This window comes from Dermacentor variabilis, chromosome 2 (genome assembly GCF_050947875.1).
Source record: "Dermacentor variabilis isolate Ectoservices chromosome 2, ASM5094787v1, whole genome shotgun sequence".
NCBI classification, from domain to species: domain Eukaryota; kingdom Metazoa; phylum Arthropoda; class Arachnida; order Ixodida; family Ixodidae; genus Dermacentor; species Dermacentor variabilis.
The window spans coordinates 119,056,095-119,077,546 of NC_134569.1; the positions used below are offsets into that span (position 1 = coordinate 119,056,095).

The 21,452-nt window shown below is 45.8% G+C and overlaps 1 protein-coding gene across 3 annotated transcripts in view; it reads right to left on the reverse strand.

The window, feature by feature from the left end:
* The window catches only part of LOC142572612 (hemocytin-like), a 129,895-nt gene extending 108,727 nt beyond the window's left edge, over positions 1–21,168 (reverse strand). For all 3 annotated transcript variants that reach the window (XM_075681836.1, XM_075681837.1, XM_075681835.1), the window contains exons 1-11: positions 20,821–21,168; positions 20,123–20,148; positions 16,333–16,434; positions 13,566–13,757; positions 8,205–8,586; positions 7,245–7,426; positions 6,594–6,712; positions 6,327–6,492; positions 4,834–5,065; positions 1,340–1,628; positions 1,162–1,245 (exon numbers count right to left, since the gene is read on the reverse strand). In XM_075681836.1, the coding sequence (XP_075537951.1) occupies positions 1,162–1,245; positions 1,340–1,628; positions 4,834–5,065; positions 6,327–6,492; positions 6,594–6,712; positions 7,245–7,426; positions 8,205–8,586; positions 13,566–13,757; positions 16,333–16,434; positions 20,123–20,148; positions 20,821–20,915 (1,869 nt within the window). In that variant the 5' untranslated portion in view covers positions 20,916–21,168. The remainder of the gene's footprint in view (positions 1–1,161; positions 1,246–1,339; positions 1,629–4,833; positions 5,066–6,326; positions 6,493–6,593; positions 6,713–7,244; positions 7,427–8,204; positions 8,587–13,565; positions 13,758–16,332; positions 16,435–20,122; positions 20,149–20,820) is intronic.
* Positions 21,169–21,452: the final 284 nt, after the last annotated feature.

Sequence of the window (21,452 nt, forward strand, 5' to 3'; positions counted from 1 at the left end):
CTCTCCGAGCGTAAGGAATCTTTGCTCCCCTTTATACAAGACAGAAAAATAACAGAATTGTGAGTATGTCTGCTATGAATACTGGCCGGCAGTGTAGGAACTCGTGGATCACCAGCACTGCTTTATTGAACTCGTGATGTCCAAGCCAACTTCTATTTTTACATTCCATGGAGTAAAAAGGTAGTAACAACTATTGTAAGATATGCGAGTGTCCTTATTTTATTCTTACTTTAGGAAAAACTGGAATTTAAGTAATACATCAATTCAGCAGAAAGGTAATGGGCGGACAGAAAATTATTCCAGTGGTTGCTTTTCCCTTGCACGACAAATGGTCGTTTGAGAAAATAATGCGATGAGCGAGCAACAAACCCTGGCGGCGCAGCTTTATTTGACTCTCATTTCTTGTCTGTTTACGATTTACATTTGGCTTTTCTGGCAGACATGAAATTCACTATCATCTATGCTGGTCATCACTATCATCTAACTTCCCTACGCTTCCCTGCTTCTAGTACGCCACATCTGCTGCACGTTGCGGCGCACCGATCGTATGACTACAAACAAACCACGAACTTAGGCTACGAACAAAGTTAATGCCACCTGCAACTGTTGAAGAAAAGAATGCTTACACCTGCATTTTCACATTTGTCAAGGCATTTGAACGCGATATGTGATCCAGATTCGCAAGTTGAATTGTTGAAATATTGCTGTCAGCAAATGTCAGAATTCGGAACGTTAAGAAATTTCGGCGCGAACGCCTGTCAAGCAGGCGTTTGCGCCGTTGAAGACAACGAAGCAACGTTTTTTTTTTTTTCCTTAACCTCCTTGGACACAATACACATGGGACTAAACAGCTCATATGTATAGTCATCTATACTACCACTACTGATGTGCTCGTTAACGGCTCTGTTCTCTACGCAATCATGCAACGAAACAACCACGACCTAAATATCCTCACTGTAATCATATATGCCTTCAAGCGCACCGTTCCTTTAGTTAAGCGAACAGTTTCTAGAAGTGTTCAGTTATTCGCTTACATTGACAATCATCGTCGATGGTTTCAGCACAATTTTTTTTATGTTCGCATTTAATTTTTGCCTGGATACTAGGCGGGTAGAAATGACAACTTATATACGTTATTAGTGAACTGTTTCTCCCACTCACCTGTGTTACTTCAGAGGAAGGCTTGTGTACGACCACCATGTCGCTAGAGAATGGAAGCTGAACTTGGTCGCCGTTCACAAATACCTTTAAGTAAATAAATAATAGAACAATTACTTTCTAGTGCCGGTAAACATTAAAAAAACGCTGTGTGCGTGATGTGCCACGCACAATTGCTCACATTTTCGTGGGCGAGCATGACAGTGATGTCTGCGATGGTCACAGTAGTCGTCTTGGAGCAGTCCAGTGCACTCTTGCCGATGCCTTTTCCGGAACGTACTTTGACGTTGTGGCAGTGACCCATGTCTTGGACGACGCTGAAGTTCTGCGATCGTACTAAGTAGTAGGGGCATCGACCTCTAAATTCGAAAGCCCTGCCGTCAAAGGTCGAGTAGAAGGGGTCGCCGTTGGCCACACACCGGGACGGACACTCCTTCGTGGTGCATTGCCACTCTCCTTCTCTGCATTCGCTGCGCCGAACCAAGGATACGGTAATGTGGCGGGGACCCAGTGCAAGTAGACGGCAAGCGTACACAGACAATCATATCCACGAAAACACGTGAGAAATTAGTCAATTTGTTTTAGAGCCGCTCAAAACACTGTCGTCACATATTTAAACATTTAGCCTGGCTTCCGAGAGATGCCGACACTGAAGTGCGTGAAATGTGTTTAATCAAATAAACGAATAAAATATCATGCGCAAACAATTCAAGGCAGAAAATTATCACCTAACAGTGTAACCTGCCGTGGATAGGATGGATAGGTGGATTGGTTGGTATTGCATTACAGTATCGACAATTCGAGCGCAGGAAATGACGATAGACGAAGAAAGGCACACGCGAGACGAGCGCTTGTGTCGTGTGTCCCTTTCTTCGTCTATCGTCTGTTGCTGCGCTCTATGTTTCGGTACTGTACTGCGGTGAATGACTTATGAGCCTGCAAAAAGGCTCAGATGACGATTGATTGATTGATTGATTGATTGATTGATTGATTGATTGATTGATTGATTGATTGATTGATTGATTGATTGATTGATTGATTGATTGATTGATTTTGGGCAGTAATCAAAACTAAGTAAAGCTATACTTTCTCTGCCTCCTATCTTCTAGCGTTATCTGAAGGGAATGATGTGACTAGACCGTAATTTTTAAACAACCATATGAACGTTCACAAACCAGGTACATTATTATTATTATCATTATTATTATTATTATTATTATTATTATTATTATTATTATTATTATTATTATTATTATTATTATTATTATTATTATTATTATTATTATTATTATTATTATTATTATTATTATTATTAATGGAAACTTACAACCACACAAAACAAACAGGGAGGGAGCAAGCTGACAACTGCCACCGGAAGGAGCACACCTGCCTACTCTTTCAGGAGGAGGGAAAGAAAAGAGAAGAGGAGAAGATAGGAAACAAAGAAATAGGAAAAAATTGCAAGAGACGCAATTCCAACGCATTTTGCGCAACACGAACGGTGTAGGGCAGACCAGCTTCTGCCGCTTCTCCGAACTCATCATGAGCCTTCTATTTCAATTTCGCTTTGCATTAAACCACATTTGCTAGTGACAAGCTGCATGAGCAAAACTCTGTAGTTTAGGAAACGACTGCACTTTGATAGTAGATGCCTTGAAATCTGGGTTCTCCACAAGAACGCTCTTTGTGAGGAGAAGCCCGTTTTTGCAACTCCCTTCGTTTTGGTCTCGCTAGCATGGGCGTCAGGAGCGCTTATGTGTGCGCGTAAACGAGAGCGCCAGCAGGACAACGGTAAAGGTCGTTATAGTAAGACAGCTGAAGAGACATCAGCTTGGATGGTACCTGCGCCGCGTATGTTCTGTGACCGAAGTTCAATCGATGAAGCCTACAATACATTGGATCCTGACGGTGAAAACGCTGAACGAGTTTAATGTCTTGCGACTGAGCATGCGGCGATCGCACTTTGTGCTGAACGCTGATATTGAATGCAAGTTCATTCAGTCAGCGACAAATAGCGGTTATTCAAGAAGTGTATTCAAGATAGCGTGAATGTCTGTCATTGTGTCTTGGTGTACCATTACTTTGGTATATTGTACAATCTCAAGTATACTGGATGCAAAGTGAGTGAAATTCAATGCAGTGCTAGTAAACCATCTAACGCTTCTATACTGAGCGCTGCAGCAGGGCGCGCAAAGTCTACGAAAATTGTTGGTGATCGCTTGTCTATTCTGCTACTCGGTATAGCGGAGAGATTTCAATTTCTTTCACCAGTAATTCTGGATCACGTAGACCACAATTCTGTATTTTAACACAACATCGTTAACTAATCGTAAAGGGAAACTCCTGCAGAAATTACCACTGCCCTTTCTATCGAACGAAAACAGTGCATTTTTTTTTTCGAATTGTGAAGCTGCACAATACAGTAACCTAGAAAGGACGCCCTTACCCGCCGTGGTTTCTTAGTGGGTATTGTTGGGCTGCTGTGCGCGAGGTTGCGGGATCGAATCCCGGCCACGGTGGCCGCATTTCGATGGGGGTGAAATGCGAAAACACCCGTGTACTTAGATTTAGGTGCACGTTAAAGAACCCCAGGTGGTCTGAATTTCCGGAGTCTCCCACTACGGCGTGCCTCATAATCAGAAAGTGGTTTTGGCACGTAAAACCCCATTTTAAGAAGAAGGACGTCCTCGTTGAGTTTTGCAAATTGATTTTGACCACCTAGGTTTCTTAATTGTTCCCCAGAATCTGTAAGTGCAGCAACTTTATTTGCGTTCTGTGTCCATGCAACTGTGGCCCCTATAGCAGAAAATGGAAACTGCCATCTCGTAGTGAACAGTAGAATGCCATAGCTTCTAAGTTACCGTGATTGGTTGCTAATAGTAACGTGTGCAAAATATGGGGACAAAAAGCTGAGGCACAGAATACTGAAGTCTCTTCCAAATGCGCACTTTCCATGTCCATTATATTCCCGCTTCGCTACCTACAAGCTTTCAAGCTACCAATTCCTGATTAAATTATGGTGCGAAATTTTAACGAGGACGGAAAGGAGAACACACGACACGAGCGCTGACTAGCAACTAAGCATTTATTTTCGAAAATCGGTTTAAAGCAAAAAAAAAAACAGTAATAACACTGGATACCGCACAAGTTTCTAAGCGTAAGGGCATAAGTTGCTTTAAAATGGCGTAAGAGAGTGATCAGCCCTTTATGTGGGAAAATGAATCAATAAGCAGAAGGAACTGAATGTTATGCCTTGTTGTCATTAAGAAAGGACATCACTGTGTCATGCATTGATAAGAAGGATTGGCTCACACATCTTGTTTCGTTCTTCTCTCTATATAAGGTGCACCAGCTAACGTTAGCGAAGCTGTTCCAAGAAATAAAAAGATTTAAGGAACACGGTGCAAAATACTATCTTGAGACCTGGGTTGTTCGATCGTCAAGCCCCTGACGACCGAACAGCCCAGGTCTTAAAATCTTATCTTGCTCCATGTTTCTCAAATCCTTTTTCTTTTTTTTCGTTGAGCCGCTGAACTAACGTTAGCTGGGTAGTATGCCTCACTTATCTCTCGAATCGCTGCGAAATATTGACGTAAATAAGCCCTCCAACTCAGTCAGTTTACCCTTCTCACAATGCAAATTCATTTACGTACGGTTTCTCTCGTTAGTGCTCACCAGGTGTTGCACTCCTGCTTGACGAGCGAGCCGGGCTTGTACTCCCTGGCGTGCAGCGAGCACGGGCACCGTTCCCGGCGCACGCAGCGTCCGTCGTGCAGCAGCGTCCGGTCAGGGCAGTGGCAACCGTCCACGCAGGGCCGCGACTCGCACGACGCGTCCGGGTCGCGGCACGTGCGACTGCACGACGCCCCGCACTGGGTGTACACCATGCCCGCCGGACAGCGAGCGGCTGCTCCGCGGGGAAGGCAGCGGGAGAGGATCGATTAAGAGTCACGGCTTTGGCCCCAGTTCTGTGTGCTTTGCGTTGTCAGTGACTTCTCATTGCCCCCGTATTCGGAAGTGCGTCTTAACCTGAAGCCCATGCTTGACTTCATCTATGGATGATATGTGACGGGAACGTGCCTAAAGAAACGCAGTAAGCGTCGTTTTTCTTTTTTTTTTTTTTTTGAGTTAGGCGTCATGTTAGATCAAGTCAAGCATGAGGCTTAAAGTTAAGGCGCATTTCTCAATACGGGTGTTATTTTCGAAAAATCGCGCTTCAACACGACGCGATGATAACAAAGCTGCACTAGGATTCTCCTCAACCTCGGGATTAGACTCTTGTCTGCAATGCTCATGCTCTCCGTGTGATGTGATGTGGTGTGCCTTCCTCTTCTTTCTTTTTTTTTTCCCTCTTCTTTTTATTTCCTTTTCTATCTCCTTTCTTATTTGTTTTCTTTTTTTTTCTTCTCTCCTCTTCAAGCGGGTGGTCGTGGTGTTCTTTTCAGGAGACAGTTTACAGCCCACTTTTTTTTGTCTCTATGCGGTGTTAGCTAATCCGTAGTGGCTAAGGCGCCGTTAGCTAGCACTCAACGGCTAACGTTAGCTAAGGAGTGTTAGCTAATCACTACCGCTCCTTGCATATAAGTGCGCTTTAGGTTGAACGGCCGGCAGCAAGCCTTGTGCAAGTGTGGGACACACTTATAGTAATCAGTTGTTTCGAACGTGAAAGACGTTCGAGGTATACCTGGTACGTGTTTCACCTTCTAAACAAATGATTACTGTAATATATAGCTGTGTACTCGCCTCTGTGGAGTTGCCAGCACAGCCGCGTAAGCAGGTTACCATGTAACCTTCGAAAATAAACCTCGTCTTTTTTCTACTACGCATAGATATGTGCCTATAGATGAAGTCAACAGGAGTGTGTGTACACGCATCAACGCCTCACTTTCGCTCAAGTAAAAAAAAAATGCTGACAGCGTTCTACCAGTGCAAAGGACGAAGACAGAAATAAACACACAGGACAGTACGAGCGCTGAACTCCCAATTTACGTTTATTTCACACGATAGGCTATCTTGTAATACAAGCTTGGCATCAGGCACAGGAAGCACACGTATTTGGAAGTTTAGCGCCCGTACTGTCGCCGCTCTCCTTTGCAGTGTTATAGCCCTGTTTTGGCCCGCTCAAGGTGCTGTCGCTTCAAAAAAAAAAAAAGATGTCTCGCACTTACGGCAGAAGTCGTGTCTCCTCCAGACGGACTCAAGTTTGCCTCCGAGGCGCTCGCACTCCCGGAAATACTCGGCGAGTGCGCTGCAGCGGCAGTCCGAGGAGCGCTCGCCCAGGCAGGAGACGTAATCTTCGAGGCACATGTCGCCGTAAGGCTTCGGATCGACCACCTTGCGGGGGACAAAAGTTAGCGGCGAGGTACAGCGTCAGTGAGAGGGTGGGAAACGTGGTACTGGCACATGTCCAGCGATAAAAAAGTTTGCCGCCTTACCTTGTGACAGGCTGCGAATTTCTTGTCGGTGACCCTGGAGCACAGCCGCCTCGCTTCGAGCACTAGTTCTTCGCTCGGGTGCTGCTTGGAAGGATCGAAGAAAATGTCCTCGCAGTCTTCTGCGGTAAAATAGAGCACAAAACTTTCTTAATAAGTATACCGTTCGAAAGTGGTCAATATGCAGTCAATATTATTTAATGTTGCCACAACAGCTGTCGGCTATTCTGCACCGAATTTCTATTAAAAGAGTGAAATTCCTTTCTAGACCCGTGAGCAGGAGTGTAAGGACCAGGTATTGCGCGATAGAGCTTATTTTCTTCTCTGCCTGTGAATGTAACTTCAAATTGAGAACTGCCGTCCCAACTTGGCATTGAGGACTGGCAAGTGCACTCGCCAATATCGGTTTATGCATGATAATTACGAAGCAATTCAGTTTATTCAGCGACTCTTTAGTCCGTGTGTTTTTCCTCACGGGTGTGCATGTCCATGTGCAGTGACAGAGAGCTGACTTTCTTCTGAAGCGCTTCGAGCGATGTCCCGCAAGATTTCTCTGCTTGCCTGGAACTCAGCAAGAGTTCATCGGTACTAAACTTTATATTATTTTCGTGAGTGCTTTGAGACTTCAGAAACATGTAAAACGCCAGTATCAACCTTCTAGTTCGTTCCTCCTCCAGCTTTCCAGGAAAGCCGACCTGGAGGTTACTTGTCGACCGTGGCTGTTGACGAAGTCGTTCGTCGGGTCGTCGTCGTACTGTCCGCAAAGGCCGCACATGCTTCCCTTCAGTGACGCGTCCACGGACACCTCCACCAAGTCTTCGCCGTTCCATGTGACACTGAATTAGGAGAGTCGCATTACGATGCGGCATGGGAGAGGCTGTACAAATAAACGTCTTGTGTATGGATCGAATCAAAGTTTGTTTTATTGTTCGCATATGCACAAATATTTGATTGGTACGTAATAAAAGCAATTAAGAATGCTTTAGTGAATTAGGGCAACAACAGGGACCTTCTATTCTTGAGGCGAGCGGTAACATGCGGTGCATCTCATGCAGAAGCAGCAGCCAGAACTAAAGTTGTAGCGAAAGGTAAAAGAAACCGAGGCAAGGCAGTGGGCCCCGCAGATGTAATTGCATATTTTAAAAGGTGCAACCACGCACAACGACAACCTAACAGGTAAGGCGGCCCAATTATCCTTCTTTAAATGATTACCTTTGTGCACACTGCTGACATCGACGAATGACACTGTATAAATTATTCGTTTGTGATAACCAACTGGGCGCCATCATTTTGTGTAGTGCGACGACATCAATGGCGGTCAAAGTTTGGGACCAGTTTATCAAAAGGAAAAAAAAGAAACTCAAGCATTTGCCTCTGTCTAACCCCGATGACTTAGATATAGGGCGCACTAATAGGTTAGTCGGTATAGCGTTATGTACAGTGTAGCGAAACAGGAACACCCAAGAAGATTGAAGAAGGGGGCACGGCGCTGCATTACGTCTCCTATAGCTTCCCGTCATGTATCTTCCTATGCATCACGCCTTCGCTGCACTTTACGTTAGGCAGAATGTGAACTGAGTGTAAACATAAAGTGGGAACTGAAGTGTTCCTCACGTGAATCCCAGCTCGCTGCTAATCACGATCCTCCCGGCGACGTAGTCCACGCGCAGCCCTTCCAGCGTGGTGGGGATCGGCGCGGATATATTGGCCAGCGTCACCCGCGGCGGGTCCAGCTCGAAGCCGAAGCGGAGCCCCTCGACGTAGACGTCCAGGCTGCGTCGGCAGAGGAGGCTGTCGTTGGCGCAGTGGCCGTCGCCCACGTGCACGCTGAACGTGTCGCCCCGGCACTCGTGGGCCAGCAAGTGCCGGCAGCGGCTGCGGAAGCTGAACAGCGATCCGTCGAAGGTTCGGTAGTGGCCCCGGCCCCAGACTGCGCATGTGCCGCTCGACGGCCTGCGGGTCGACGAGCCGCCTTTCTTGAGCCGCTCCTGAGTAGCTGCGAGAAAGCCACCCAACACCCGGTGTGAGTGAGGTGCAATTCGTAAACGTAGTGCACTTGCAATATTTAAAGGCTCTAGTTTGCGCCGGATCCAGTGCGAGGCGGCTGCGAAACGCTAAAATAATAACAATCGCGCTAAGGTCCTCCCATTTTCGTAGTCGTTGGTTGTTTTACTACGGTAATAGCAGAAAGGAGAAAGTGAAGAAAGTTCAGCTGACCGTACTTAACTACCTGTCATTACGGCTGATAACTGGACCGTAGGCTCAGCAGTGGGGGATGCAGGAATATGCGTAAATTACAGGGAGTAAGCATGTATGTGCAGGAGAGCGGACAGATGTTAGAGATAGGAAGGATGACCATGTAGACCTGTTTACAGATCGCGCTTCTGCGTGCGTGCGATTGCTTAAATAGATCAACCCATGTTGCAGTGTGAAAGATCATGTAGAAATCATATTCAGAAAACTGTTACGCGTCGACATCGTGTGCCATCGTGGATATGCGTAATCAAACAAAGTATTTTCGAACTTCATTCCATCCCTGACCGTTCGCTTGTATTGTGCATTGTGGCATTATCACTAGGCACCAAAGTCAAAGAAAAAGCTTGGGGAATCTATTCCATGGTTTGTTTTCTTTCTCTTCCCGTCTTTCTCATTTTTATTCATCCCAATGAGGAGTAGCTGGCTAGAGAAACATGCTCTACCGGTCGACCTCTCCTCTTTTCATTAAAGCCTGCTCATTCTGTTTTCAATGTTTGCTTCTCATAATGACCGGCAAAATGTGCGCTAAAACAATGCAGCTTGACGTGGGCACGGTGAAAGAGGAGACAGACGTAAGCCATGTGTTCTGTATCTACTGTGCTTGTTTTTGTTCGCGTGGTCCTTACGCTATAACTAACTATACCGTCTTTCCATCTCGCCGATGCCTTGAACCCATTCGCCCTGCTTTCATTTCTGTGGTAACGTTGTGGTGTATTCGCCCTCTAATTGTCACCGTGGCCGTGATTTTGTTGCGATGCCTTTTTTGGGTGCTATTCCTTTTCGCGCTTTTTCAGCGATCAGCTCCGCCCGCGTTACCAATGGGGTCAGCCGGCCATCAACGATGCTTGATATGAGGGGCAGAGAATCGACCGGAAGGAATCTCTACAAAATCGAGGCCCACGAGGATTTGCTAAGCAGCACTGTACACAACTGGCGACAAAATAAGCAACTACTAACGGCCCATCGCTCGCAACTCTTAAAAAAGGAAGAAAAAAAAGGAAAGAATGTATCAAGATGCATTGTTGCGCTCGCATAAGCATGGTGCCAATCGTTACAATGGTGCCAATCGTAGCTTTCGCTATACTGATGTCACTGAGAAATTAGAAGGCAAAGATTTAAACGCCACTTAGCTGCTTAAGTTGAACGCACTAAAGCCCACAGATTGCTGCGCTAGAATTAGAAAGAAAAAAATTGCGCATAAGCCGTCGACGATTATTGTCATTAAAAGCCAATAGCCCAACGCTTCTAGAAAGCGATTTGCGTTAATAAATTATGAGCTTGAAGGGGTACATGCGGGGTCCCCACTATCATACACCAAGATTTTAAAATATGCAAATGCCACGTAGCTGGACAAAACCAAGGTAATGTTGTTTGACGTCGCTTTGAGGTATCAGATTATTTATTGCATCCCGCATAATTATATATTGTTAATTAATCAACTTCTCAAGCGTTATAATTAGATGAAGAGTGTCAATGAGAAAATTGTAGAGCGACATCCCGATACAGCCTTTTGTTGCTCAATGAGTGCTACATAAAAGTATTTTTCCAAGCATGAGAGAAGCCCGCGAATACACGCACAGTGCCTCGAGAGGCCAGTCGCGCGGCTATTTTCCTTGTTACTTCCCTGGTACTTGGAAAAACACTTTTATCTTTCATCTCATTCATTCATCTTTTCGTGTTTATGGGCGCTATACAGTAAAACTATTCCATACTTTTCTATTCCAATTCTGCAATCAGCCCTCCGCAATTGGTCAAAACCGTTCTTGGACCATTCCCACTTGACCTGTCTGTCACGCGACGTCACGAAAACCGCGATAGCTCCCCATCTGATATGACGTGTACACGCTGATTATACAGAATTTGACCGAACAAAAGAAAAATAGTTGTTTCAGATTCGACGTCTTTTCGCCATTAGCCTTCGGCTATTGGTCAAAAGTTTTCGGGCTGCACCCACTTCACCTGCCTGTCACGCGACGTCACAGAAGCGCGAAAACTCACCTCGTCAAAGTGACGTGTACGCGTTAAAGATACATTAATATGCCGGACGAAACTCAATTTTCTTCTGAAAAGCCGCAGGCTGCCCCGTTCCGAAAGGAGCAAAAGATAGCTGCCGCCGATCGCTCAGGCACCGGCTCTCGCACCTGCCAGAGAGCATGGGTTTATTTGCGTGTAATAAATGTTTTTGCGTGGCCGTGTAACGTTTTCGAGCATTTTGGGCACTTTTACGACCTTGTTCTGCCAACTGTTCTTTGCTGAGGATCCGTTCTGGCGTCATTCTTAAGCTTCCGGTGCATGCTGCCGCGATTGTCGACGAGCTGCCGCAAGCTAAGTAAGAGAAAGCGGACCAATCGCAGAGTCCGGCAAAACCCTATTCATCGTATTAGGGATTTTGAATCGGGTTATCGATTTTGATTTACCATTGAATCCCTCTCCACTTCAGCGTACTCCTCGCCACTTGTGAGCCAATTAGACAAGACCAGCCGCTCAGTGTAGGTAATGTTATTCGTTTTTCGAGGAAACAAAAGTGACGTCCTATGAACGAGGAGAGCGTTTGACTGGTCTGTTCAGACAGTCCTGCGGGTATCCGCCCGATGATTGCGTTGGTGGTTACGCAAAGTTGACCTCAGGACATTGGAATAAAAACATATTGGAATAGTTTTACGTTATACGGCCCTATGTGTTTTTTTAATGTGTAATGTACAGTAATGTATAATGTCCCCACTCCTGCTATAGCCCTATGTTGGGCTGCAGTATACGCAAATTAATTAATTAATTAATTAATTAGTAAAAATAGATGTAGCACGTACTGAGCAACAAAAAGCTGTATCGGGAGTTTTTCATGTTCTCTACAATTTCTTCATTGACACGTTTCATGTAATTTTAATATTTGAGAAGTTGCTTAAGTAATTGAGAGTAATTAGGTAATTAGGCGGAATGCAAGAAATAATCTGAGTATCTCGAAGCGATGGCAAACAATATTATCTTAGTTCTGTTCGCCTACGTGGCATTTCTATATTCTTTAAGGTTTGGCTCAAGTTACGTGGCTACAAATGTAGGGTTTTCCACGTCATCATCATCATCATCGACTAGGCTGATGATGATGATGATGACGTGGAAAACCCTACATTTGTAGCAGTGAGGATATTTAGGTAGCGCCTGCTACATTGGGGGTAAACCTGCACGAAACGTAGCCATTAACCAGCGCACATGTAGCGACACTATAATGCACATATAACATGATTCCTCATGTGTGTGTTGTCTCCAACGGCGTGGAAGACGACGGCCACCCTCTCCCACCCCCTCTCTCCCGCAGCTGCCACAGGGGGAGAGGGCAGCGGGAGGAGGAGGAGGGCAGTCCTTGCGGAGCACTCCGCCACAGCAGGGAAGCCTTCAGACGCCCCAAAGCTCTCGCGCAACAGCACGTATGTCTCAAAGAGCTGTAATTGTGCGCGTCAAGATAGCGCATAAAAAGCAAAAGCGCCGATTGTAATAATCATTTATAAAACGTGTCGCATACGTCTTCAAACACTTCTGATTAAACTTGAGACTTGTGCTGCAAGTTTGAACATGTGTAAAGTGCTCAAGCACAACGAGTCGGAAAACAGACGGCTGCAAGTTTGCTCACGGTGGTGGTACGGTCCTCATGTAGCGGGTTCACTTTCATTGCGTCTCACCGTGTTCAACATCGGGTAGAATTTTCAAGTGGCCGGATAGGCTTCTATCCAAGTATGCTATGGACATGAAATAGTTGATTTTCTCATATCTTACATTACTGTAGACATTTCTTGCATCGAGTCCACAATTTTGTAAACTGGACAAAACTCACTGAAGTATTGAAAACTGTTTATCTGTTCTACAGGTTTATGGTTTCAACGATTCCGAAGATGCAATAAATGCGGTTAAACTAAAATTCAAATGGGCAGAATCAATTGGCTACTGAAGGGATTAAGAGGAAGCTTTAGCTCGTGTGCTCCTATCTAAATACATATAAAAGGAGAATTCATTTTTCTCGGCAACCATTGTACCAAATTTGGCGAGGCTTGTTGCATATAAAAGAAAAGCTTAAAAATCTAGTGACTGTTAATTTCGAATTTCTGATTTAGGTCGGCAATTTTTATTAAAAGTTGGCAAAAATCGAGAATATTCAGAAAACAAAACTATCAAGTTTACAACTCTGTAACTCAGCGATGAAAAATGATGTCACAATTTCGTGAATTGCATATAATGGTACATTTAAAGCGAACAAAATTGATAGGTTACACACGAATCTCAAAAAATTTATTAGTATGAGAATGCAGCTTTTGCAGAACCCTCGTACACAACGCAACAAAGTCACGTAAGATATAAAATGGCAAATTGAATTTGTTCGCTTTCAATGGCCTAATGGATGCCGTTTACGGAACTGCGATATCTGTTCTTGATGCAGAGCTACTCATCTGTAAACTTCGTGCTTCTATTTTTTCAAACTTCCGAAATTTTGAAAATTATTTTAACGAAATTCAGGCCCTAAATCAAAGTTCCGCTTCCAACAGTCACTAGAGTTTAACTTTCTCTCTTCAATGCAGCAAATTTCATTAAGATCGATCCAGGGATTAACTCAGAAAAACGTTTTTTTTTTTTGCGTTTTACACGTATTTGAACAGGCCACGTCGGAGTCGGGCCCGAGCTAAAGCTTCCTCTTAAGACAGTCAAATAAGTGTGGGGATTGCGCGGACTCACCGTCGACGCAGCGGGGCAGGTCGGGCGGCGACCACTCTCCGGCCGCGCTGCACGTGTACACGTTGGTGGGCGGCAGGTGCTCGTAACGCAGTCCCCGGTTGCACTCGAGGACGCAGGTGCTGGCCAGTCGCGTGTGGTTGCACTGGGACGTCCCGTGGAAGCCGGCCCTCGGCAGGTCACACAGGGACATGGCTGCGCACCACGCGTGGTGTTAGTGGTGCAGGTACGCGCTCGCGCTTATTACGCGAACCAGTTATACGAGCAGGCCACAGACGAGAAAAGATGACCTCCGTAAGAGAACCAACAATATACTCATACGCTGTAGATTCGCCTCAGAGCTAGCCGCTGCCAGTATGTCAACAAATCTGTGCTCGCAAAAGATCGAAATAAGCGTGGTAGTGTGAGAAACCACATGTCGAAGTACGCAACGTAAACAGAAACATGAACGCGGCCACTAAATGTGATAGCAAGAGTGAAAGTATTGCCATATATGTTTTCGCGTATATGGCATTCAAACGTGTACTGCACATGGAACAAAACAAAAGAAGACACAAGTTAACAGCAAGATGGAGGCTCGAAGCGATGAGCAGCAGTCGAACAAAGAATGTGGCCGATGCCAGCACTTCGACTAGGTAACTTGTCTTGCTCAAATGTTCACGGTTCCACAAACAATACATCGGCGAAAGAGGACTGCCAATTAATGTTAGTTTAAGCGGGCACCGTGCAAGCCAACAAACTTCCCAGAGCAGTGGCAAAATTTAACCTGTCAGGTCACGATTTAGATAAAATTAAACTTCATACTCTATACTTCAACTTTATACTCAAACTTACGGTCTCCGAAAGACAAAAAATCTAGAGAGTCGTATCTCATACACAAGTTTTAATACACTCCAACTGATAGGTATGAAAGTTTCGAGCGACACAAATACAACCAACAACCAATACTTGTTCTAAAGTTTTTATATATTTATTTATATCTATTATTAAACTTTTTCCGCAGTATTACAACTGGTTAGACCAAGGCTGTTCATTACGCCGACAGATTTATTTCTTTTATTTACATATATATTTCGACCAGGGCTGTTCAATATCCCCCCTCCGAATTATTTATTTTATTTGTGTATATATTTCTTTGTACTTTCTCACAAGCCTTATTTTACTTATTTACTATCATATCCAGATCATTCTTTTAGCCGCTAGTATTTCGTCAGAGCCTTTCTTTTTCCTTATCTCTCGACAGTATGTGAGCGCATCTACTTTGCTTCCAGTTTCCATTTATACTCTTAACCGAATACAGGTTGCTAGAAGTCAATTTCTTTGGCTTGGTTTCGTTCTCCAAACTTTGTTTCTGTCACCATGAACAAAATTTTAACCGTAGTTTCACATATTGATGAATCTTGCTCAGTAGCGAATGACAGGACGATCATTTAAATTGACAGATACATTCGATATCACCGACAGTCGTCATCAATGGCTTCCGCACTTGCATTTTTTTTTCACAGCGAACTTAGCCTCTTGGTGGTCGGAATTTTGGCTCATACCCCCCTAAGCAGGCAAAAATGCAATGGCTCATACCCCTCATAATGCAGAGGCTGCAAGCGCTCAGCAAAGTGAAGCGAACAGTACATACATTCATTAAATTCATTTAAATCACCCATACCACACACAGAACAGCATACGTTTCAATAAAGAACAAGCTCAAAACAAGCATCCGAACCACAAATTAAGCATTGCGTACCCCATTCAGCAGTTGTAGTCGTTGTTTCGCAACAGCTTCGCTGGACATATATAACCTCGCAAAACTTAGCAAGAGCTAGCAACACTTAGCAAAAGCCAGAACTAGCTCCGCTGTGACCCAGCCTTGCACCACTATGCAAACTGCCCACTTTTTTATTTCTTTAGTGAGGTTATTTAGGCACCGTTTTTTTTTGTTTCGTTGCGTAATTGTCTATTTAACAAAGTCGGTGGCCGGCATATCTGTAGCGGTATAGCTCTATGTGCCGACTAGTTCTATGCGCCGACTAGTTCTATGTGTGCTGAGCCGTGTTGGGCGATGACGTAGTTTCCGTGTAACTAAAGCCGTTGGGAGAGCGCGAGAAAAACCGTTTGTGGGGTAAACTCAAAGCGGAGCTTTAGGCGGCTGCGCTGCACCTTGGTATAATACCTTGTGTGTGACGTATCACGACGTAGACGTTCTGTTTACGGAAAATGAAACGTGAATAAGTCAAAACAAACTAGAACTTCTTTCTCTCTCATTCCTCTACCTATTTTCTCGATCCCTCCTTTCTTGCATTCCCATGTACATTCGCAACGTACAGTGCCAAATTAGCGCGATTCATATTTGGAGACTGACTTTCGGGACAACTTACGCTTTAGCAGCCGAATAGCAGCGGTGCTACATCGCCTCCAACTCATCTCATGTATTTTTAAGTTATCCCCACCAATCGAAGCTTCTGATTTCACCAGTAGTGAGAGCAGCTAGGATTTCCTCCTGCTTTTTTTTATATTTATTTAGCACGAAGATAGCACGGGTTTAAAGGCGTTCATTCATCCCTTTCACAAAGCATAAAGAAGGGGCCACTGAAGGTCAAAACGGATAGAATGAAAGAACAAAGAACAACAATGGCGTGAAAAATCACTCGTCTCTCGAGGAAAAGAAACGACGCAACGCACGCCGGCATTTGCACGGCGTCGTGTGACGTCCAAATTTGCACAATTACACACAATAGGAGCAGGGCAGGTTCTACCGTGCTTAAGTTGTACTTACGGTATTCGCAGTATCGACCGCGGAAACCATGTACGCATGCACATCTTTCCTTGTAGCATTTTCCTCCGTTCTGGCACGGCTGGCTGCAGGTCTCTTCTATTTCTGCATGACAGCGGTGTAAAAATATGGGCATGAAGGCGAAAACGCTAGACCAAACGCTTACCCTCATCTCTTGCTTGCCCAGACCAAGATAACCCCGTTCTTGCTAGTAGCACTGTTTGAGTTGAGACAGGCGTTTTGAATGTTTGGACGGCTCGAGGAACAGAGGGCGGAAGAAATCATGTTGCGTGTCTACATGTTGACCCCCTATACCGGTGTCACATTGCGCATTTACGATCGCGATTGAGCCCGATCCGGATCGAATTTCCCGGTCGCTTTGGCTTCTTTGCTCCATCTGCGGAAGGTATCGTGCTCGATCAGGATCGAAAGTGGCCGTGTGACGTGGCTGATAATTAGGATTATAGCCAGAGGTTCACCGTTTAAAATGATATGACGAAGTGTGTACAGTTGCACACTTGCGGATTTTCTATGTGACTTATTTAATGCGTGACTCCTGCTTAAACTGTTTATAGCATTTATAGTGTTTAGTGTACTCACTCATTGCATTAGTCATACTGAAGTTTATTCCTTACGCATGTTCGGGCGCTTCGTTCCATCAGCTGCTTCTCGACGCGGTAGAATTAAAACGAACGGTTCATTTCCTGCCACATTGTCAATGCTTGCGCGTGTAAGTACAGGACGCGTGAATAAATTGAATTTTGTCTCGGCCGCATGCACTGCTGTCATAAACAGCTTCAGAACGATAGTTGCGTCTTTCAACGTGTTTCCAAATTACTATAGTACGTGCTTCACGTGATCCAGCGGTCGGCTTGAGTTCGTGAAGAAAACATGGGCACTAAATTAAAATTAAATTGTGGAGTTTCGTGGGGCACAACTACGATATGATTATGAGACATGTCGCAGTGGGGACAGTGCATTTTGACCACCTAAGGTTCTTTGGGGTGCACCTAACTCTAAGTTACGGGCCTTTTTGAATTTCGCACCCATCGAAATGCGGCCGCCGCGCACTGGAATCAAATGTGCGACTTCGAGCACAGCAGCAGAACGCAATAGTCACTCTGTTACCGGAATTTTGGGCATTCTGCAGTGGACACAACATGCGAACTAAGGGCGCACTTTTACAAAGTCGTGATCTGTATACAGCTGCACACGATCTTTCTAAATGCGTAAGCATTTGTATGCTTACCCAACAAGAAAAACCGTCCATCCGTCCGTCCCTTTGTCCGTCATGTAAGACTATCGCTTTTAAGGTAGGGTCCGCAGAAGCGACCATATTCACCTTCATGCTGCATCTCGCTTCAACGCGAAGTAAGCGGCGAGAACATAGCGCTTACGAAGCTCTCAGCACTTGCCGCGCTCTGCCACCATCGCAGATCGCTTTCAAGATAGGCGCCCGCGCGTCTCGCCTCAACACGGGCTAAGGGGCGAGAACACGGCGCGCACGAAGCTATCAGCACTCGGCGCATGCACTTTGTCCCCACCGCAGATCGCGTTCAAGATAGGGCCTGCGCGGCCGCGCAATAAGCCGCCGCCGCCGGAGCTGAACGCCCTCCCCCTCTCCCTCACACCACCCGGAGCCTTACATGCGATGGAGGAAAACGGCGCGCAACCTCCCAGCTTTCTTCCCCTGTGCGGCCACGCTGTATGCAGCCGCCGCCGGAGTACGGTTCATCACGCTTGATAATGGTTCGACGCGCATGGGCAAGGCGCTAAAGAGCGATAACAGCTTATAGTGATCCAAACTCCATCAGCGTTCACCAAAGACAGCATCAAAATTATCTGTTTGCTATTTGAATTTTCTGTTTTTGGAATTTATTGAAGGAGACATAAAAAATCGTGGAAAATGGGGACACGTTAATAAAGTAATCTTTTTGTGTCACAGAGGTAATGATAAATGGCTCAGCAAACGCTCCTGTGGCTGTATCCTAATACCGATGCTTCAAGTGAGAGTGGAATACTGCAAAAAGGCATACCTGGATTATGAAGCGGAATATCGATAGATCGTTTTGGCCTAGTTGAAAACCACCGGCACGATACTAAAAAGTGATCGATTGATTCCGGCTTACTGCAGGGGCAGCATAAAGGGGACACGGCCAAAACCACATCTGTGCAAGTAAAAAATACATGCAGAAACTCCTCGCGGAGTTGTGTAAGTATGCGTAACCGTTGTGCCACTTACTCGACTCCGCGGATCCGAATGTCACTATCAATGTCATGAAATTTGATCCGGTCATTACAAACGACAGAGCTGCAGTGACACGAAGTGCTGCGGACGGTGGCGAGAGGTGCATTGATAACGCAAGCAAATCACTGCAGGCGGCGGCGCCAGGTGCGTTGATGACGTTCTGATCATTATAAGCCGTTATCGCGATTTGGCACCCTGTCCATTCGCGTCGAACCATTATGAACCGTGGTCAGACGTACATCGGCGGCGGCTGCGCGTATGGCACAGCCGCGCGGACCGTACCTTGAAAATCATCTGCGATGCGAACAGAGTGCCGACTGCTGATAGCTCCACGCGCTGTGTTTTCGACGCTTCCCGTTGAAGAGAGACGCGTAGGCCCATATCTCGAAAGCGATCTGCGAAAGAGGCAGGGTGCGGCTTGCGCGGAGAGCTTCGTGAGAGATCGTCTTACGGGACGGACGAACTAATGGATATTTTTCTCGTTGGGTAAGCATAGAAATGCTTACGCATTTAAAGATCAAGTGGTGGAATACGGCAACGCAGCCTTGTAAATAACCCTTCGAATCGTCGGTTAGGACACCACTGTCAATTCCAAAATTTTAATTTAGATGCATAAAGTCCGTAGATTTTTCTAATGAGAGGCTTCTTCTGTTTTCGGTCAAAAAAACCTATCTATACCTATAGCCGCAGTGATATGCGCAGTGTCCGGCAGCACAGATATCACCGGGCCATTTAAATAGGCTCGTTCTAGGGAATCAGCTATGATGAAGGCACACATTCTCAACCAATTACTCTCCTTACCATTACCCAAGAAAGTATGTTAGTGCACACTGTGTGTTTCCTAGATTAGACAAATACAGGACGGAGAGTAAACACGGAGTAAATGCGCGAAACATCGAGGACAGATTTTGGGGGTGAGCTTCACGAGCACTTTTTCGCCACCCTGAGACTGCAGTGGCGATACCAGGCTGGAGCCATTGCCGAAGGTGTGATACCCAAACTGAATTCTAAGATGTCGTATTAGTTATTTCCTTCTACAGCTCGCAGCAAGTCGTCAGCCGTGACAGGTCCGTTTCGAGCTTCTCCGAGGTAGAAACGAGGCTGCCACGATGGGCGTCGCGCACGTGTCCGCAGTCCCGTAGCAGAACCAATCAATCAATCAATCAATCAATCAATCAATCAATCAATCAATCAATCAATCAATCAATCAATCAATCACTCAATCAATCAATCAATCAATCAAAAAGAAGCTTTATTATATGGCTAGGAAAAATTAATACAGATATATTTGGATCGATAGCCTAAATGGTCTTAGACCGGTCCAATCCAAAAACCATAAGCAACTGTTGCCGTAATGAATTCATTGGCGATTATACATTCGCAGTATCCGGGCGCCTGACATGTACCATTTGTAGCAGTTAATCGATGGTGCGGCGAGAATTACTGAATGTCATAATACTACCGCGGGGGAACAGAGTATGTATATTACTTCGGACGACTTCCTTAAACTTCATTCAGTGACCCTGCTAAGCTTTGGAGACTTACCATCGTGTCCTCCCTTGGCAGATTTCCTGAAAAATAAAATGCAAACTTGTATGATTTACGCGCTGAAGTGTATACTAGCTTGTTATTATAGTGCCAAGATTTTCATTCTCGAAAGTGTTAGCCGTGTAAAACGTGTGCACATTACGTGAATAATAAATTTTTGAAAAAGAATTCCCGGTGAATTTTCGAAGTACCAAAATGGGCATGGCACCGATATACTCGATTCAATCCAAGAGGGGAAGTGGCTGGAGCAATATCCAGCATCGCGCGTTGAGTGACCGTAATGGATTTCCCACTATGTTAATTGGTGCCGCGGATTGACTAGGAAACCGCTGTCTGAGTATCTTAATCACATCATTTGTACAAGTCAAATTATTTGCAGTTCCACACCATCGCCTACTCACTGACGTCTTACCATTTCCATGATACTGCGACGAAATACTGCTCGACCAGAAACCATGAAAATACCAAAGCAAACTTTTTTTTCGTCCCAGAAATACTGTTGGCTCATTATCATCAAAAATATCTCTCAACAAAAGAGCATGCGCGCCTTTCTTCCCGTCCCCCATGACGCTTGTGTAGCAACGGTTTCCTGTGAGGTACGAAAACCCACAAACCATACAGTTCAATCTTCGTGGCTCAAATCCGAAACTACGAGCTCATCTTGCGCGACCCCTCTATCTGCTTCAGCTGCTTACCTGAAGAACCGGTATTTCTCTTCCGCAAGAACCCCGAGAAGTGGCAGCACAAGCAGCAGCCAGCAAAGGCACGCCCTGCTGTGGGGCGCGAACATCACTGTCGCTCAATTCCTCAACCGCTCCAAAAAACGCCGTACGACCGAATCCAGCAGCGGCTACCGTCGAGTCCGCATGCCACCGAGGACCGTGCGCGTGTAGTATCTTTTCGCAAGCCTCGAACCACGCCGGCGATGCAACCCGAGTCGCGCTGCGGCCGCCGCGGGCCCCGAAGATAGATAGCCCTGCCGGTCCCCCCTGTCACTAGACTGCGAGCAGCAGCAGAGCCAGAGCAAGCTGGCTCGACGAGAAGTGAACTCTGCGACGGACGGAGATGCGGAGATATATGGCGCATCATCCGCCCGCGGATATGCCGTCGCCGCTGCCAGCGTCGCGATATCCTGGACAGCGCGCAGACCCGCGCGACGGTGAGCGGCCGGAAGCGCACCTCCCCTCCTGCGGAGAGAAGACCTCCTCGGAAGCCAGATACCGAAGCCAGCGGCGTCGGCGCTTCTCCGGCGTTGCCTCAGAGCCGGCAGATCGCAGGAAGACGCGCGCACCACCGCGCCGCGACATTCGCGGATACCAGTGCATGT